This window comes from Gymnogyps californianus, chromosome 2 (genome assembly GCF_018139145.2).
Source record: "Gymnogyps californianus isolate 813 chromosome 2, ASM1813914v2, whole genome shotgun sequence".
Taxonomy (NCBI): Eukaryota; Metazoa; Chordata; class Aves; order Accipitriformes; family Cathartidae; genus Gymnogyps; species Gymnogyps californianus.
Genome location: NC_059472.1, coordinates 121,379,950 through 121,398,601, shown reverse-complemented (window position 1 = coordinate 121,398,601; position 18,652 = coordinate 121,379,950). Strand labels below are relative to the sequence as shown.

Below are 18,652 nucleotides of genomic sequence, written 5' to 3'. Positions count from 1 at the left end.
CTGAACCGAAACAAAGAATTTACTTATTAAAAACTATAAATATCATAAACACTGCAATTTTCATTTACTATGCTTAGATTCTTAACCTGATTTTTCTGGTTTGTTTGTTTTTAGTAGGTCTTACAGGGCAACTGTCACAGATGGCCTACAGGCTGGTCTGTAAAGTAATAGAAATATAATTTTCTGTTATTGCTGCTGTCAACAAGAATATAGAATGGCAAGATAAGTAGAAATATTTTATTCTGAAATAGCTATCAGACATTCGATTCTTCAGTATCCTTGAAAAAACAGTGATCTGCTCTACCCATAGAGAAAAAAACCCAAACAAAACGCTATCTGGGATGATGAAGTGACAAACCTACTAATGGGTCGATACTGAGTGTTTACAAGTGCTGGAAAGGAAGTGCATAAATTCCCCAAATAAACAGAGAAAGACAACTTGATTAGCACAGCACATCTCTGTTCACTTAGTAGACATGAAAAATTCTTGGGGGAGGTATTGTTGGCTTTGCACAACAAACAGAACATGAATATACAGTTTTGGTGCCAAGGTTTCAGTGAAACTTTATTGCTCCAACATGTGGAATGAAAGCTCTGCGGTTCTCACATAATGCTTTTTATTGCACTAACTATACTACACCATGCAACTTCAAACTGCAAGGCCACACAAATCACAAAGGTAATCACAATTTTTTTTTTTTTTTTAGTGTGAGATGATGCATGGAATTAAAAATGGAGGTTAATTCAGACTTCTTAAAACTCTACTGTAAAAAAAAGTCACATATATACTTAGTAGCTGTGGTCTCTGCCTTTACTAAAAGCAAAGGCGAGGTGAGACATGGGAGCCTTGATTTTCTTTGCTTTTGTTAATAATGTGACAGAAAGGGAACAAACTATATACTTCATTTGACTTTTTTTTAAACTACACCTGTAGTAAAACCACACAAGTGTACTCCTGCTTTAAGCTTGCTTATGCAAGCCCCAAGAATGCTTTCACTCCAAGCAGGAGGTTTAAACATTGCCAGAGTCTTTTCCCTAAGAAAACCTAACCTATAGAGGACTTGGGTAACTGATCATACATTGTTGATGCATTGCCTAGAGAAAGCAGATCTACTTGGGCCTTTAAGCAAATTAGCGCTAGCCAATATATTAAGTGAAAGGCTGCAAAAAATAAGTTTCCTGGCCTCAGCACAGCATACAGCATCTCAAGAGATTTATGTGATACAATTCACTGATAAGAGCTCTCTTTTAAACCTCTTCCTGTATTGTATTTTAAGCCTCTTCCTGTACGTAAAGCTCTTCAAGCTGTTGAGAGCACTGATAGCAGCTTTTCCATGTTACTGGAGATGCTAGACACTAATGACAAGACACGAAAACCAGCTATGGCATCCTGTTGTGCATTAGATTCCTGGACCACACAGATGACAGGTGAAGAGAGGAACTGTCATTATGACCACAGCTGTAATAAATTCCATTCTCTGTCAAATAACAGAATCCTAGATGTTGCTCTAGTTTGACTGGACCAAATGCATTTTTCAAGCATTTATAAAGGCATCTGGACTTTCATATTGAAAATGAAAAGATACTCTATTGCAGATTCAAGAACCCAGCCAAACATTGTAAAATAGTCGAAGTGATGCAACTGGGATATATATTAAAAGGACTGAAGAAGTCATTAACCGATAAGGAAATATGGGAAATAACAGAACATATCAAAAAAATAGAAAAGCTGCAGCAAACACTGCAGAAAAACAACACATCAAAATGAGTCATGATTCCCAAGTGGCATATGGTATTTGCAGACAGAATATTTTTCTCCCTTGATTGCCTAGAATGTTGATTTAGAGTTGCAATTTCAGTAGGAGATGAGCAAAACTTGCTGTGATATTCTTGGTTTTTGACAACTTGTATTTTGAACAGAAATCTATGGGAATCATTACCTTTTTAACCCCTGCCACAAAATACTCTCAGCAACACCTTGTAATTTGTCCAGCAAAAGTGGTGGCCAAAGCCAGTCAGTGGTGAGCAGCTTCTTCAATCATTTATAAAATGCATGACAACTGAGACACATAAAAGAAAGATACATTGTGTAAAATCAAAATTAAGTTTTACACAAGTGTGGGAAAAACCTACTGGCGAAAAATATCATGGGATTAACCTTTAGTAAGAAGAGACACAAAGAATAAAAAAATGCAATACTGGTGCCCAAGAAACTACTCAATCGATGTGAAGAAATACTAACAACTAAGCAAAAGCAGTCAGCATAATATCTTCTTAACAGGCAAGGAATATTCCACACGCTGATAATATGGTATGGGGAACTCCCAAAGGTAATGAGAATCCACTTCTATGAATGCTTCCAAGTTCTTTAGTACTCTACTTACTCTTTACATTCTTTGGACACATGAGGTGGCACTGTGTATTTGCAGTCCATTATCATAGTCAGAGTTTCACTGTCATTTGCTTCTTGAAATGGTGGTTGTCCACAAACCAACATGAAGAGGATGACCCCTAAACTCCATATATCTGTAAATATACAGTACATATTTTAAAATAACTGTTGAGGAAACAGACATAAGTACCATCAAAACTGTGAAATATTCTTGAGATGCATACTGGGGTTATTACTGCACTCTTGATTATGAGCATTACTTATGGAATTTGCAATTCCAGTGAAGTACAAAATACAGTAGTTCCATTGTTTCACAGCTTTTATAGTTTTAGAGGAAAAAAGAATCAGAATTCATGACTTCAAGGATGCATAACAGTTTGAGATGCATAACATCTTTGACAGCAAAGTGTTAGATAAAGCTGAAGATAATCTGGTCACTCAAGACAAGAATTCATTACCCTTTTCTTCACAGGTAGGCACAGGTTATTAGAGAGATTTGTATTCAAAGCACGTTCCTTTTTAAAGGACTAGCATAAACTGTTCTCAATATTGTTTACATGTTACTCTATGAAGTAGAGAAATTACAAGAAAGTCACTTATTTCAATGAGAATGAACTAGATATGTTCTTCCTTCAGTAGTGTTGCTTTAAAAAATTCTTTGCTACTTCTAATGGTAAATAATAAATTAAATCATTTAGGTAAAACCACCTTCTTACACTAAGCATACTACAAAGTGTGGGATGTTTTGTTTTTTTAAAATATCCAAACATAACAATTAACAGTGATCTCTACTACACTCTGGGAGTCTTCTTGTTTCCTTCTAATTCCTGGTTGTGTAAAATAAAAAACATTTAACAACTTTCTTGTTCCCCAATGAAATTACATACCAAAAAATGAAAAAGCAGCACTGCTGGGCATGAAGCCCTTTAGTTGGTTTCTACTTACTGTAAAAGCTAGTATTTAGTTCAAATCTTTATTAAGAGTTTGCCTAGAAGAAAATATTTCACAAGTCTCACTGCATTCAATACAGGAAGCTTAAATATGAAATACTTCTCAATATTGCATAAAAATAAATAACTCCAATGTATGCTTAGAGAAAAGGCCATGCTCTTAATCTTCAGCTACAACTCCATGCTTTGGAAATTTCAGTGGCAATTTTGGGTCCCACACCCTAGCATTTCACAGATCTGTACCCAGTAAAACCAAACAAACAGCTGAACTGAGAGAAATGAGGAAAGAGGGGAGAGCAGCTGGCAGTGGTCATAAGAAGCAGAGCACACCAGCTCTGTCCTGGAAGAGCTTGCAAGAGGGAACCACACTCAGTTACCTACCCAACTGCATCTTGCTTTCTGTGGCCTACTCAAAATACTTGACATGCATTTAAAGCTGAAGGATGGCTACAATTTTATTTAATAATGTAAATCACACACATTCATCCCTAGAACAGTTACTCATTTTGCTAGTTACAACCCATTCTTCATATAGTTTAGCTGACAGAGGAACAGAAACACTACATGGTAATTTTCTTTAGAGCTCTAATTTGTAGTAAGTGTATGCTATTAACTCAGACAATTATTTGATTTCTGTTATGCTTACTAGGGCCTCAATCCTGTAGGTACTGAGCATTTTGAGGCCAGTACACCATATCACATATACCTGCAAATTCAACATGACTATTCACATGTTTAAGAATCAATAAGAGCATTAATACTTTGATAGCCTGATGCCAGAAAGCTGAATGTTCTGGAATATAGGATTTAAAAAAGCCTCACAAGACAGAGAGGTAATTTCACCTAGGAGGTACAACTTTAATTTTGTAAAGCTACTTACATCTTTCTCCTACTGTTTAGTGTGAAAGTGGCCAAAAAGTTTTGGTGCATTATTTCTCTCTCACCACACAACAGATTATAAGAACTCATTTTTTGCAAGCACATAAAACCTGTGAATTCATGCATTTCTATTAACAGTCATCTTTTGGATATCAATGTCCTTCCTAGATTTTTAACTTTGCTTAAAATCTCTTTTGTGATACGATCTATCCTAGTATTCTGGTTGATACTCGCCCCACAATAAAATGCTTCATGTATCCTTTCAGTGTAGAGTATTTTAGAAGAGTCCATGTAGCAGCACATTGTAGGTGTTTATTTGAGAAAATGAAAGCATGACGCAGCACAGCAAGAGCTAAAATAATGTTGATAGTGTGAACACACAGAACTTGAATACTCCATTTAAACCAGCACAGGGTTGTCTCAACTCAGCTATAAAACACGATTATTTTTCACTCCTCACACCGAACACAGTGTAAAGGATAAGTGTGAAGGAAGTGGTAAAAAAAGCTGACGGAAAACAGGAAACTTTAAACAAATTTTCAAAGTAACTTCATTTGAAATATACAAACCTTGAAAGAACAATGGAAAAATGGAACTGGTTTATAAGACCTAGATTATTCGCTGGTATTTCAAACTACCACAATTATTCAGCCAACAGCTGCATGCAAGCCTAAAGAAAATAAGAACAGTAACAACAGTATCTTGCCCTTCCCAACCTCCTACAAAATTTCACATTGGCACTTTGTCTCAGACATGTACAATACTGTATGAAATAAAAATTAGGATTTTTACTGGCAGATCTCTCTGCAAAAAAAAGTTTCCAGAACAGACAACAGGAATCCCCGTGGGTTTTGCATTATAAAGTTTATTTTGCATGTTTTGAAGCCACTTATAGCTTGACATAGGTAATGCTACCAAAAGGGGAAATAATCTCATTTTTGTAAAAAAGGATCCATGAACTTGAGGGTTAAAATTCTTACCTATTTGTAAACATCTCTTCTAAATTTAAATAGGTGACCTACACTCCAAACATGCAAGTAAGTTTAAATATGTTGGTTTGCTAGCCTTCAGCGTAACTCAAAATCCAAGGTTTAGAATCTGAAGTCTTCAAAGTAGATATTCCAAAATAATGAGTTAATACCCACATATTTTGAAATATTTAAAAGATCAACAGTTAAATGACTATAGGGTACATATATAAAAAATGCTAATGTTTGTACCTAATTTCTTAGTTTTAAGCCATTTTATACATGCAAAAAAATCAATCCCATATCTGCACTTTCCACTTTTCTCTACTGGAGATCCATAGCTGCATATTTTTCAGTCAAATTCAGAAAATATACTGAAAAAAAGATTAAAAGAAATGAAAATGCTTTCTTCCCTTTAAAGACACAATTTTTGTTCACCCATTTAATGTAATAACCACAGTACATTTTAGAAAATTCTTGGTTTCCAGAATAGTGCCATCTGGCTGACATAGGCAAAACTCAAGATGTTTAAGCACGGCTGTCTTTGAGAAATTAATAAAGGAGAATCAGAGATTATTTTATTATAGTGCTTATTTACCAGATTTTATTATTTCCCCAAACAATACACAAAGCGACACACAGGAATGTTCTTTACCGTACTGGTTTGTGCTGCCATAATCAGTCCTGCTCTATTATTCTTTCCTATCAATAAAGAGCAAACTCATCTGTCCTCTGGATCCCAAGGAACCTAAGGAAGATGGACATGGTTTGCACTCAACTGATCAAGTGCTTTGATCAACACTTGGTCACTACATGCTGCCCATTCTTGTGCTGTACCCTGCTGTTGCCGATTTCTGCTCACATACTAGGTGTAGCAAAAAGGGGAATAACTGCTTCCGCTGGAGAGACCACTTCGACCAGTAGAGCAGACAATGGCACCCTGATCTTTCATTTCTAAATTTCAAAGAGCGTTCTTACCCTATTACAAAAGGGGGCTTCACTCAAACTGAGTGAAAGCCTCAGTCAAGATCTAGTGACCCGATTTGGTCAAAAGCATCAACTTTGACAAGACAGTTGTGTGAGCAGATTAGAAAGATGTCGGAGCAGCAATGAAATAAGAGCCTGACATCTCATCAAAGCAAGGCTTCTAGATAGACGTAGCATCTCTTATTAGACCAGCTAATAAATGGGGAATGGAGAAGAAAAATAACTCAAATTTTAAAGAAACAGAAGTTTGCCTTTAGATCTCCACACACTTGCGAAAACACACTTTTTTTTTTTAGTGAAGGCAGCTCTTGTAGTATGTTCTTAATTTGATATACCTTATGTCAACTCAGGGGAAAAATCCTAGCTGAGATAGTTTCCTGCTTTCACACATTATTAGAAGCTGTAGATATACATTTAAAAGCAAAGACAACAACATCTATTTACATTTTTACCCATTCACTGAATGGCACTGGTTCACTAAAAGGTTGCACAAGCGCCAGAGTCAAAAAAAAACACAAAAGAGATTGCAGAACTATATGGGCAGGATCTGAATGCAGAGCAAGACTGCTTTTTTGAGACCTGTTAAATGGGCTGCACCATTTAAAAAAAAAAATCTCACCTTTAGTTCAATGCAAATATGGTTTGACATATAGTATACACAGTAAAGAACTCTGCAGAGATCTACCTCTCCTCTACCTTCACACCCCTGGCATACCATTTTAAGATAATATATTAGCTACAGTGCTATGTTAGTGCCCCAAAAACATTATCAGGTTTTAGATAAAACTTTTAGATATTGTAATAAATGTACTGCTGGATAGTTTATCCAAATAAAGGAGCAGGTTTTGTAAGCGAACTCCTTGGCTTGGGTCAGTGACTCAGCATACATTTTCAGCTATATTCCCTTATCACAGCTCAGAACTCAGGTGCCCGTGCCAATTCTAGATTTGAGACTCTTAACTGAAGGAACACAGGGAAGAGAAGGGTTACAGAGACCCACCTTTAGAAGAGCAGATTTAAACAAGAATTTATTTTTCACAATTTCAAGTTTTTTACTACTCTTTGTAATTAGCAATTGAAGGCTTTATGGAAACTGCTTACTTCTCTCCTCCCCTCCAAGGTTCATCTACTTGGTTTTCTTCAGAAAAAAAAAAAAAAAAAAAAAAAAATCAGTGGAAAAGTAGAATTTAGGCCTGACATGCTGCATGCATTTAGCATGCTTATAACCTGTAAAACTTCAAATGATTATGGTCAAGTAAGGCACACTTGTATACTGCAGTGGCCAAAATCAAGGTCTCTTTCAAAAGCACAGTGAAGATCAAGATGCAATTTAGCCTTTCAATTGGGTACTAGCAACTTGAAACTGCCACTGTCATAACAAGAATAAAGTAAGAGAGATTAGGACTTTTAAAAGCACTAGTAGCTAGCTGCAGTAGAGAATATTTTATTGTTTTTAAAGCCATTAAATAATGTTGATCAGGAAAGGACTGTTCAAGCAGGATTCCCAGAACCATGACAACCAGGGGTGTGTATACGCAACTTCCTTACATAACATGAAGTCACTGCCATAGAAACCAAACTACGTCATTAGCTGTCTATGCTATGCCTGTCTTAAACACAGGGCAGTCAAACATCTGTTATGTTCAGGTTTGTACACGGCACAAAGGATATCCATATTCATCTGCTTAACCACTGAGCTGGGCTTAACCATTTCATTAGCCATTTATTGCTTTCTAAAGTTCCTGATTTACTCCTAAAATAAGCACTACAGATTTCAGAAAGTTACAATTTGTGTGACACAGGGGATCCTTATAGCTTAAGATTTGCTTAAATTTCTACCATTCCTCAGAAGTCAGACACTTGTCACGCTTTATACATGCTATGTGAATTTGTGATTTTAAGCAGCTAAAAATCCATATTCATTTTGGAATAGACACATTTGCGTTTAACAACATAATGTAAATTGAGTCTGGTTATTAAAGCTATTTCAGACCTTGATGGGAAAAAGATTTTTTTTTCTCCTAACTTAAATGTAGAACTGCTTAACAGTTTACACAGTGTATATTGCTCAGTTGATAAGACAGATCTTTCTACAGAAAGTCTGCTTCTTCAGAAGTGATTTGTAATATTGAGTAAATTTAGTCAGGTTTTATACATTTCTCATTGCAATGTTAACTATAATATTCAGCTGTTACAGTAATCTTCTACTAGAAGCCATTTAAGCAAAAAAGAAAACAAATCAACTTTTATGGAGATGACAGAAATGTTGACATGTTTATTTTGCCACTGCAGAAGTATCAACGGACTGTGGATAAATGAAGGATGGAAATGGTCCCCAATTTCCAGCATCACAGGCAATTACTCTAACCACTATCTTAAGACATTAAAGAGAATGTCATCCCCACCGCTGCTACAACCTCTTCAGAGCAGATTTGTGGAAGAAAGCCCAATCCATAGAAACCTGTTGAAGACAAGCCTTGAAAGAGACTCAACACATCAGCACTTCAATATCAAGTTCTTCTATGCAGAGCTAAATAGGAAAATCTAATCTAAAGATCATCAGCATCTCTGCACTCTGGGCGTGTTCAGGGCTAGGCAGCAACTGGGCAATATCTGAAGAGTGCTGTTTTGAACTCAGACACAAAACCCCATCACAAACTACTTTATTTGGATTGGAATTTAGGGGTGGAACCTTCATTGGGCTCAGGAGTAGGTACAGGCTGATAACTCACGAGGATAACAGTGGTAAGCATGCTTGTTACTGTCCTGGTTTCGGCTGGGACAGAGTTAATTTTCTTCTTAGTAGCTGGTACAGTGCTGTGTTTTGGATTTAGTGTGAGAATGATGTTGATAACACTCTGATGTTTTAGTTGTTGCTAAGTAGCGCTTATCTTCAGCCAAGGATTTTTCAGTTTCCCATGCTCTGCCAGCAAGCAGGTGTGCAAGAAGCTGGGAGGGAGCAGAGCCGGGGCAGCTGACCTGAACTAGCCAAAGGGGTATTCCATACCATGGAATGTCATGCCCAGTATATAAACAGGGGGGAGTTGGCCGGGCGGCACGGATCATGGCTCGGGAACTAACTGGGCATCGGTCAGCGGGTGGTGAGCAATTGCATTGTGCATCACTGGTGGGTTTTTTTGTGTGTGTTTGTTTTTTCCCTTCCTCCCCCTCCTTTTTTGTTATATTCCTTTTCATTACTATTATTATTATATTTCATTATTACTATTGTTAGTATTATATTTTACTTTAGTTATTAAACTGTTCTTATCTCAACCCACGAGTTTTACTTTTTTTTTTCCCTCTTTCCTCCTCCTCACCCCACTGGGAGGGGGAAGGGGGAAGTGGCTGCGTGGTGCTTAGTTGCTGGCTGGGGTTAAACCATGACAGTTACAAATTGAAATTTAAGATCCTTTTCACAGCATAGGCTATGGAAAACAGAATGAACACTCAAATTTATAGCATAGCTTCACAATTGTCTGAAGAACCAAATCACAGTTTAAGAGTAAAAATTCATATGACAAGTCAAACACCGCAGAAAATGAAACTTCTATTAGAAATAGTGATGAAAAATTACATACTACAGTATAAAAGGATAAAAGCTACTATCATACTACTGAATTCTTTGAATGGTGCCTGTTATATTGTTGATATACTTGTGCTTCAAAAGGAGAATAAGAAAAGTATTTCCACCCCTGTATAAGCTAAAAAGCTTAGAAAAGTTGCATCCCTTGCATAAAAAGTCAGTAGCAAGATAGTATAGAATAATTGTGTTAATGATTTCAGCATTTCTATGTATCACAAGTATTTTTACACTACCATGTGCACAGACTGCTGGCAAGTCTGGAAGATGCTCAGACTGGACCAGTTGTAAAATTTGAAGAGTATGGGTAAAGAACAAAGATTACTTTTTCATAGATACTCAGTTTTTAGCTGATTGAACTATTCTTCCATTCTTTAACTTTTAATGAAAAAGGCTTTGAATAAACTTGTGTACTGACCTCTCTAGTTTTCAGAGATGCCACCGTCTGTTAATTCAACTATTTTTTGTCTTTGTAAAATGGGATTTATTTTTCCCTTGCAGAAGGGCTGAGGAAGAGATCATCCACAATCAATGCTAACATTTTCAAAATTAACAGGCAGAACTGGGTCTTCTTGTTTTAAAGCACTACAAATCCAATTAAAATTACTATTAGAACACATAGCAGAGAAGAGAATTAGGAGAAATCTTTTCCTTCCCCCATCCCTCCAAAAAAGAGCACAAATAGCAAATGGCATTTAGCAGATTATTTTCATAATTAGCTTATCTGTCTGATGAAACAGTCTGTTCTATATATGTTATTTTATTTGACTAAGACATGATCGTCAGTAACTAGTCTTATCTTTGGAAGCAATTCTTATTTTCATGCAATCTGGCAACTACTACTTATTTTTCCCTGAAGACAATAGCATGGGTTTTGCTGGTTGCATAAAACTATTAAAATACAGACAAACAGTTGTTCATTATTTTTTAGTAACTACTGCACCTCAAATTTCCATAAGGATATTTTAACAAAAAACACCACCATTGAAAGGTCTTGCTGAACGCATGCCACTGCCTTTATTCCAAAATAGCCTGTTTTACTCTGATGCATCAATCCTGCATTTAGAAATGCATTCTTTCTCCTTTGGTTTCTGTTGCTTAGCCACATTTCAGAAGTTACTGAATCTACATTAAAAACACAAACAAAACAAAACCAACATTTTCCGCATGAATGTCAGTACTACTACTCCAGAAAAAAATTAGCCAGGATAAAAAACAATATTAATTAGTTAAATGTAGAAGGAAGTTTTTCTCTGTATAAAATGTTCTCAAAATCATTGGAGATATCAAAGTCTATACAGCACATACAGCTTATGTACATGTTTCACTGCAATGTTTTTGGTCTTTTTTGTATATAAATACTAAAGACAATTTGCTCCCGGTATCTAAGAAATCCTTCATATTTTCTGATCAACTATCTTTTCCTAAAGGTTTTAGCTGTACAATATATAACTTGTACTTTATTTATAAAAATTAACATCTTAGTACAGCTTTACATATGAATGCAAAACTTGAGCATCTGGTTTATAACTAAGTAGTACACCATTGACTTAGGTCCCACCAGATCTCACCAGATCTGTGTTGCCAAATTAGTCAGCCATGGGCTGAACATAAGTAATCTGAATATTTGTTTGCAAGATACATGAAATGAAGCTTCCTGGCTGTGGAGAAGTATTTATTATAATGAAATCTTGCTCCACAACAGCAGTTTGAAATATTATGAAAACAATTCTCCCATGAACACAGCAAGATGACTAAGAAACATCCCTGCACTTAAGTTACAGTTTAGCTGGTACAGTAGTAACTGAAGACTATCTTGACAGCTTCTCCTCCGTAGTTTCACTTGGATAAACTATCTTTGCTTCATCCAGCAGTTTACTGGTGAATGCATTAAAACTTGTGCATAAAGTAATCCAGAATGGAACATAAATTATACTTCATAAATACTAGCTGGCACAGATTTACTGAGAAGTCATCAGGATCACAGACTCTCACCCTTCGTTACAGCCCCGTCACATCATAACTTCACTTCTGAATACAAGGCTCCGATACCTGTAACAACACCCTCAATTTGAGGCATTGAAAGTATTTTCTTGTCAATAAAGTAATTGGATTGAGGGGGGAAAAGTAGAACCAAAGGATAGCATACCACATAAAAATTGGACTCCCCTTTCATTAAAAATATATTTTACTACCTGCATACAAATTGCCACAGAACATAAAAATAATTTCTTTGTTAACATGACATGAATATCCTCAAGATTGAAACTTTCTAAAAGTATTCTACAACCAATTCCTTACATTTGCCCCTTCTAAAAAGCATAAAAGCTCATTTCTGGTAATTTTTCAAATTTGACTCAGTTTTTCCAGCAGTGTGAGATGCACAGCAGAGAGAAGGCAGAAAAGCATGGCCACTAACATAAGTACACAGGAAGAGAGCGCAGCATGGAAATACACAAGGTATATCAATTCCTTCTGTTTTGCTTCAAAAAGTATTTGAAGCTGAAAAGTAGAGCACACAATTCTCCTAAAAATGCACTGACAATGATACTTAATGAATTTCAGTCAACTGAGTTTCTCTTACATGGAAGGTGAATATAAGTGAGCTAGGCTGAGTTGATCTAACCTAAACTCGCTAACACAAAAGAGGGGCAGGTCCTACCACCTTCCCCCAGAACTCTAGTCCAAGCTGCATGCTCCCTTCACCTCCTTTGCAGCAGCTCTTCCACTTAATGCTAAGGGAACAAACAGCTCTGCTAACCTGGCAGAAGTGAAGCCTGCAGAACAGTTAACAGTTTTCTGTCAAGTTAGCTGATAAAATCAGTTCATCAAATGGTCAGCCATGCAACAGAGTGCAGCACATGAGAAGGGATAGCTCTGCACTGACGCAAGCAAAACGGAAGGGGAAGACCTCTTATGCTGGAAGCAGCTAAGTATTACACTTTTAGCTTTCTGCACTCTTACATCTTCAAGCTCATTCTATAATATATCTAACTATAAATCTTCTAAAGTGTTGCAATACAGCATTAAAAAGGGAGATTTTCAAAACAAGACAATCAGTGAAAAGCTTTTGTAGGACTTCTTGCTTTTCATTTCCATCAAATTTGGCTATAATCTGATTTTGAGCATACTGAAACTCCAAAATGCTGTCAGGTATGCTAAGTGATTCAATACTGTATATGGTTTGCAAGTATCTTACCACTTTTTTTTTTTTTAACTCAAGTCTGTCAAATCTTATATTCAGCATTTTTATAGTGTAGAAGGTTACTGTACATACCCACTGGCCATTATGCTTACATTAGTCATTCAGTTTGTGAATAAAGTGCTATACACATGCAGAAATATCAAAACTAGCTCCGCACAGGCCAGATAGGGTCATCTGGGCTACTTAGCTATTCTCAAGCACCAGGTAAACATGACTGAAGCTTTGAAAGACCAAACATACTCCAGCAACACTTTATGCAAGAAGCCCTTGCAAATGCTTGATGCAAGAAGAAAACAAAAGAATTTGGGATCATTCCAACAGAGACAAAGTGGGTCTAAAAGCAGTATCATCATCTCAGGAAAGTGAAAGGTATGTATGACAAATCCTCTGTTCCCTTCAATAATCAAAAACGTATGACTAGATAATGAATACATACATTCATTATTATCTTACCATATTGGCAGAAGATATCGAGGTCTGAGTTGTGCAAGAAAGCCAGCATCTAACTACTAAAGCAATGGATGTTATCCAAGTGGTTGCCCTCTGCAACTTCTAAGGCAGCAGCAAGTTGGATTTGGACTACAAACTGCCAGTTGAATAGCGCTGAGCTACAGTAACCATAATATTCTTGTTAGTCATGTCTTTTATGAGGAACATCTTGCCACCATTCTCTTGGTGTTGCTGTGACGACAGAATGCAATGCTAAATAATTGTGATGGTACCTACAATGTTATTTGTGTATTACCATACTGTTCTAGAGGCCTGTGCTCAACTGTGCTAAATACACAGTCCCAATCTTACAATCTGAATTTGTCCATTTCTCATCCCCAGAAGGATCAATTTACTCTGCAAATGTTTCCATGCATCTATGAAATCACATACAGAATACCCGACTACAATAATAAAAACCTATCAGAAGTGTCAATGTCTTCCACAATTACTGTAGCCTACACAGCACTTAATACTTCGTAGAGATGCCAAGCAGTTAAAATAGAACTTGCTCTCCTCTGAAAGAATCAACTAATCTGAAAAACTGTAATTAAACTTTACCACCTAGGAAAGAGGTGATTTCTATTTATTTAATGATCCAATCTCTGTTGATGCTGGTAGAGCAAAAGGAAAAGTATTACCAGAAGCATGCTTTATTCTTTCTCATCTGTAGTTACCCACTTTTGAATACTGCTGGAGTTTGCTGGATCACACCACTGCTCTAGACAGAACTCTGTCTGATCTGAAACAATATGTCCATTTGATTTACAAAATGAACTTTATGTGCAACAGTCCTCTCACTTTCGTCTGACTAGAACAAGTTTTAATTAAGTGTGAAAAAAACATGGGAAACTACAAGCAACAGAACTTCTCATTATCTAACTCACTCACTTTTTTAAAAGCCCTGGGAACATATGATCATTGCCTAATATTCCTCTTGCATCATTTTAACTACAGCCTTAAACACAAAAGGAAATGAGACACCTAAATTAACTAGTCTCTTTTCAAGTGTGAAAACTTTTAAGTAGCATCACAAAGGGGAGATTAATCCCTAAACTAGCTGAAACAGTTACGTTTTCATAAAGCAAGTTTTTCCATGATATTTATTAAGCATATAATTTAATAAAAGACTTGCCCTGAATATTTCAGTTCTTTGTAGCAAGAAAATGTAAAGTCTTTTCCTTATATATTCATTCTAATATTATTCATAAGACATCAGAAAAGCCATGTTTGTGGCAAAGGCCTTCGGCAAAAAAAACCCCAACGTAAACCTTGATCAATTTTTCTTGCAATAATTTTTGTGAATATAACAACAATTTTGGATAAATGAAAACAAGTGTGGGGTTCTTAAAATATTATAATGAATGCAAATGTACCTTTACATGCACAGAGTATAAGCAGGGCAATCCTTTTTAATTTGGCATTTTAGTAAATTGAGTTGGTTTTCAAGTGGTCAGATGCTCACAAAGGGCAGGACCATGTAGTTGCACTGGAGAAAGCATGACCTCCTTTCTCATAAGCAACTAGCTTTTAGATTGGTTCACCTATAATGTAATTTCATCCTAACTGGCAAAAAGTCTGTGCCATTGTCAGTCATTATTATTGCAATATTAATAGCCCTATTCAGCCAACAACTGAATGAGTTCACAGCACTTCAGCACTATTTCAGGCAATATATACACCTTGCACATTACTACCATCAAAATGTAACTGATGTGATTTCTCTTCTTTTGAAAATGTCTACTTCTGAATTTATACATACTCCTACTCCACAAGTATGACCTCATCTTAGCATGAGAGTTTATCTTTAAAGGTTAAGAAAGGTTTGCACAAGCTGATTTCTCAGTTGCATAATTACATGGTTAGTGATAAATTTCCTAAACGTGTATTCTTTTAAGATTCTACATTTAAGACTCCATTTGGGGGAAGGAGGGCTTTAAAGAAGTCCCTAATTTTTTTTCTTTTTTTCCCCCCAATCTTTGCATTTAAAATACACAAATAAGTCATATTTAGAAACCTTACATAGTGTATCTTACCTTTTTACCCACAGTTAGAAAAGCAAAATCCAGACTTTTCAAGGTCGTTATCTTATTGGCAACTTGTAGTAAGTTTTGGTATTTTTATTCTGTAACTATTGCACTGACAGTACTTTAGAGATTTTTGTAGTGCATTACAAAGTGATGAAAACTGTGCCACTAAAAAAGTTAGAATACAAGCACTGCAATCTGTCAACTAGGATAGGAGAAGTTCTAGTATCCAGTAACTGAGACAGTACACTGGGGAATAAGTAAGCAAAAACTAACCACTGATATGTATTTAAATATTCTCAGAAATAGAAATTAACTAGCATCCTTAACCATCAGCTAGAAGAAATTAATTTTTTCTTGTTTTTCTACTGTTCACATCAATCCACTCTATATTAGCCAGACCTCCTCCTCTATGAATCCATTCAACCATTTTCTTCCAGTACTATTCAGAAGTTTGCGTACCTAATTGCTTACAAAGTCCTCTAAGAAAGATTTTATATGATGCCACCATTCTTACATTTAACATTAAGAGGTCCAAAGTGTGCTTTAACTATATAATTCAATTTGGACCATCTGGTCATAATGCCCCTAATGCCACCCCCCCACCCCCCATCCCATTAATCCCCATACACTTTCTTTCTTCCAAGCATCTTCAGTTGGCAGCAATATCAACACTTCATTTTTTGCTCATCCTCCAAAATTTGACTGCTACTCTGTTTTTCAAGAAATATTTCACATAAGGCACTGTATAGAATATTCAACAAATGCACTTTTCCATCTAGTTTGAGGCCACTTCAATTAGTTACACTCAAGCTTCAGGAAATTCTCAAAATAAAAAGACATAGAAGAACACAGAACTCCTCAGGAGTTAGGATCTCTAGTTTGCTACTAAAAACCAGAACCAACTCATCTAAAACATCTGACTCAATAGAAATCATTTTGTCAAGCATCACTGTAGCATCAACAGGGATTTGCAAAACCACAACTAGCACAGACATCTAAAATTCCTAATTATAGCACACTTGATGTGTGTATTAGTACTTTCAAGTCCAGAAAACCCACAGTAAAATACCTATTCAAACTTAGAAGCCATGAAGTGACATTCAAATGTTTAAGCAGAGACCATAAGATCTACTAGCTAAAAATATTCATATTAAAAATAATGCAAGAATTTTAGTTCAACAGTGTGCAGGAATACCTTGTCAGTATACAAAATTAGCTCACTGTTACCTCAGGCAAATTAGCAAAAAATTGGACAAGTCAGTCTTAATTTAAACCATCACTACAGCCACTACTATAACCATAGCAAAACACACACACAGAGCTGTGTACAGAGTCCTAGTGGGTGTTATTAAGACAGTAAAAGCATCAGACACTGGGCACACAAGAAAAAGAGGTATGTTGACTACAATAAGCTATTTTTGAAGCATCATTTGGAATTATATGTACCTAAATTTGTTGGAGAAGTGAGTTCTACCTCAACTAACAGATACGAGCAATCTGTATGACTACAGGACATTATTCAGTGACTCTATCAACATTTACAGCTATTTTAAAAAAACCTCTAAGTTACTTCTAATAGCATATGCAGTAGAACTAACAGAGAGAAGTAAGAGGATTATCTGTAGTGGTCTGTCTAGCACACTCCACTTTCCAGCTAGAAACATGAAGACTAATTTACACATTACTATCTCTCTTACCTCTTAAAGAATTGGGGGCAACTGAGAACTCACCCCCTACTTTCAGTTCTCAGACAAGAAAAGGGCAGAGAAGGGGAAGAGGGGGTTAAAGCCTTTCTTAATTTCCCATCTCCTCCTTTGATAGCCAAGTTAGTACTTATTAAAAATGAATTCCTACCACCTTGCAGCAGAACATGTAAGCAGCCTGGGCTGGGTTTTTGGTGGTTTGGTGGGTTTTTTTTTTTTTTTGGGGGGGGGGGGGGGGGGGGGGGGGGCGCCACGGCAGCAGCGCAGGGTGGGTGATGTTAAAAAACATTAAAACCAGGCACTTCTCTGAAAAGGGGATGGGTCCTCTAACAAAGCAAGTACAAATATACACATTGCGTTCACATTATTATTAATAGAAAAGTTAATTACAACGTATACAATTGCATCATTTCATACAAAAAGAACTTTTAAGCATTTTTGAGAATGTTTGAGTATCTCCTTCAAACAGAGCTGCTCCAGCATTAACTCATCCAGGTTATATTATTTCTTGCCAATTAGCTGGCTTCCATATACGGCATTATCTTGAAATAGAAAACAGTGGTACAACATCATGGTACTTAAATTTAGATTACTGGTTGAATTCAAAGAGAACATACCCACTGCTGGTGCATCATATTCATCCCCAAGTAAAATTTCAGGAGCAGAATATGCAAGAGATCCACAGCTTGTAGTGAGCTTCTTTCCAGGCTGAAATTTGTTGCTGAAGCCAAAATCAGTCAATTTCACAAGTCCTTGTTTTTCAAAGAAGACAACATTCTCTGGTTTTAAGTCTCTATGAACTACGTGCAGTTTATGGCAGTAGGATATTGCATGAACTATCTGAGCAAAATATTTTTTTGCCAGATCCTCATTCAGACCTTCTTCATGTTTCATGATGTAATCAAACATGTCTCCTCCATCACCTAGCTCTAAGATAAGATAAAGCTTAGTCTGGGTGTCAATCACTTCATACAGCCGTACTATATTGGGATGCTGCACTAGTTTCATGCATCTAACTTCTTGAAAAAGATGTCCAGTGGCTAGAGTGTCCAGTTTGGTCTTGTCAATTACTTTTACTGCTACTTTTTCACCTGTAAAGACATGCCGAGCAAGTTTGACCACAGCAAAATGGCCTCTGCCCAAAGTTTTATCCAAGTCATACAATCCTGCAATTTTTCCATCATATCCTCGTTTGAAGCCTGCCATTCTGTTTCAGAAGATGAATTATTATTTCAAGCTCTTTGGAAATGTAATCTTTTCATATAAGAGTATCTGATGCAAATAAATAGTCCATTGTCACTGCCAAGCATACCTAAAAATAAAGAGACAAGATTATATATTTGTATAAAAATAAGCAAAATTATTATCCTGTAATTGTCCTAAAGTTACACTGGCACATTATTACAAATTACTTATGAAATTCTTCAGGGGGTTTTGCAAAGGGTTTGATAAGCCATGCTGTAGTAACC

The 18,652-nt window shown here is 36.3% G+C and overlaps 1 protein-coding gene across 1 annotated transcript in view; it reads right to left on the bottom strand.

Moving 5' to 3' along the window:
- The window catches only part of SNRK (SNF related kinase), a 41,747-nt gene that overhangs the window by 10,268 nt on the left and 12,827 nt on the right, over positions 1–18,652 (bottom strand). The window contains exons 3-4 of the mRNA XM_050891223.1: positions 17,801–18,495; positions 2,385–2,526 (exon numbers count right to left, since the gene is read on the bottom strand). Of these exons, the coding sequence (XP_050747180.1) occupies positions 2,385–2,526; positions 17,801–18,389 (731 nt within the window). The 5' untranslated portion in view covers positions 18,390–18,495. The remainder of the gene's footprint in view (positions 1–2,384; positions 2,527–17,800; positions 18,496–18,652) is intronic.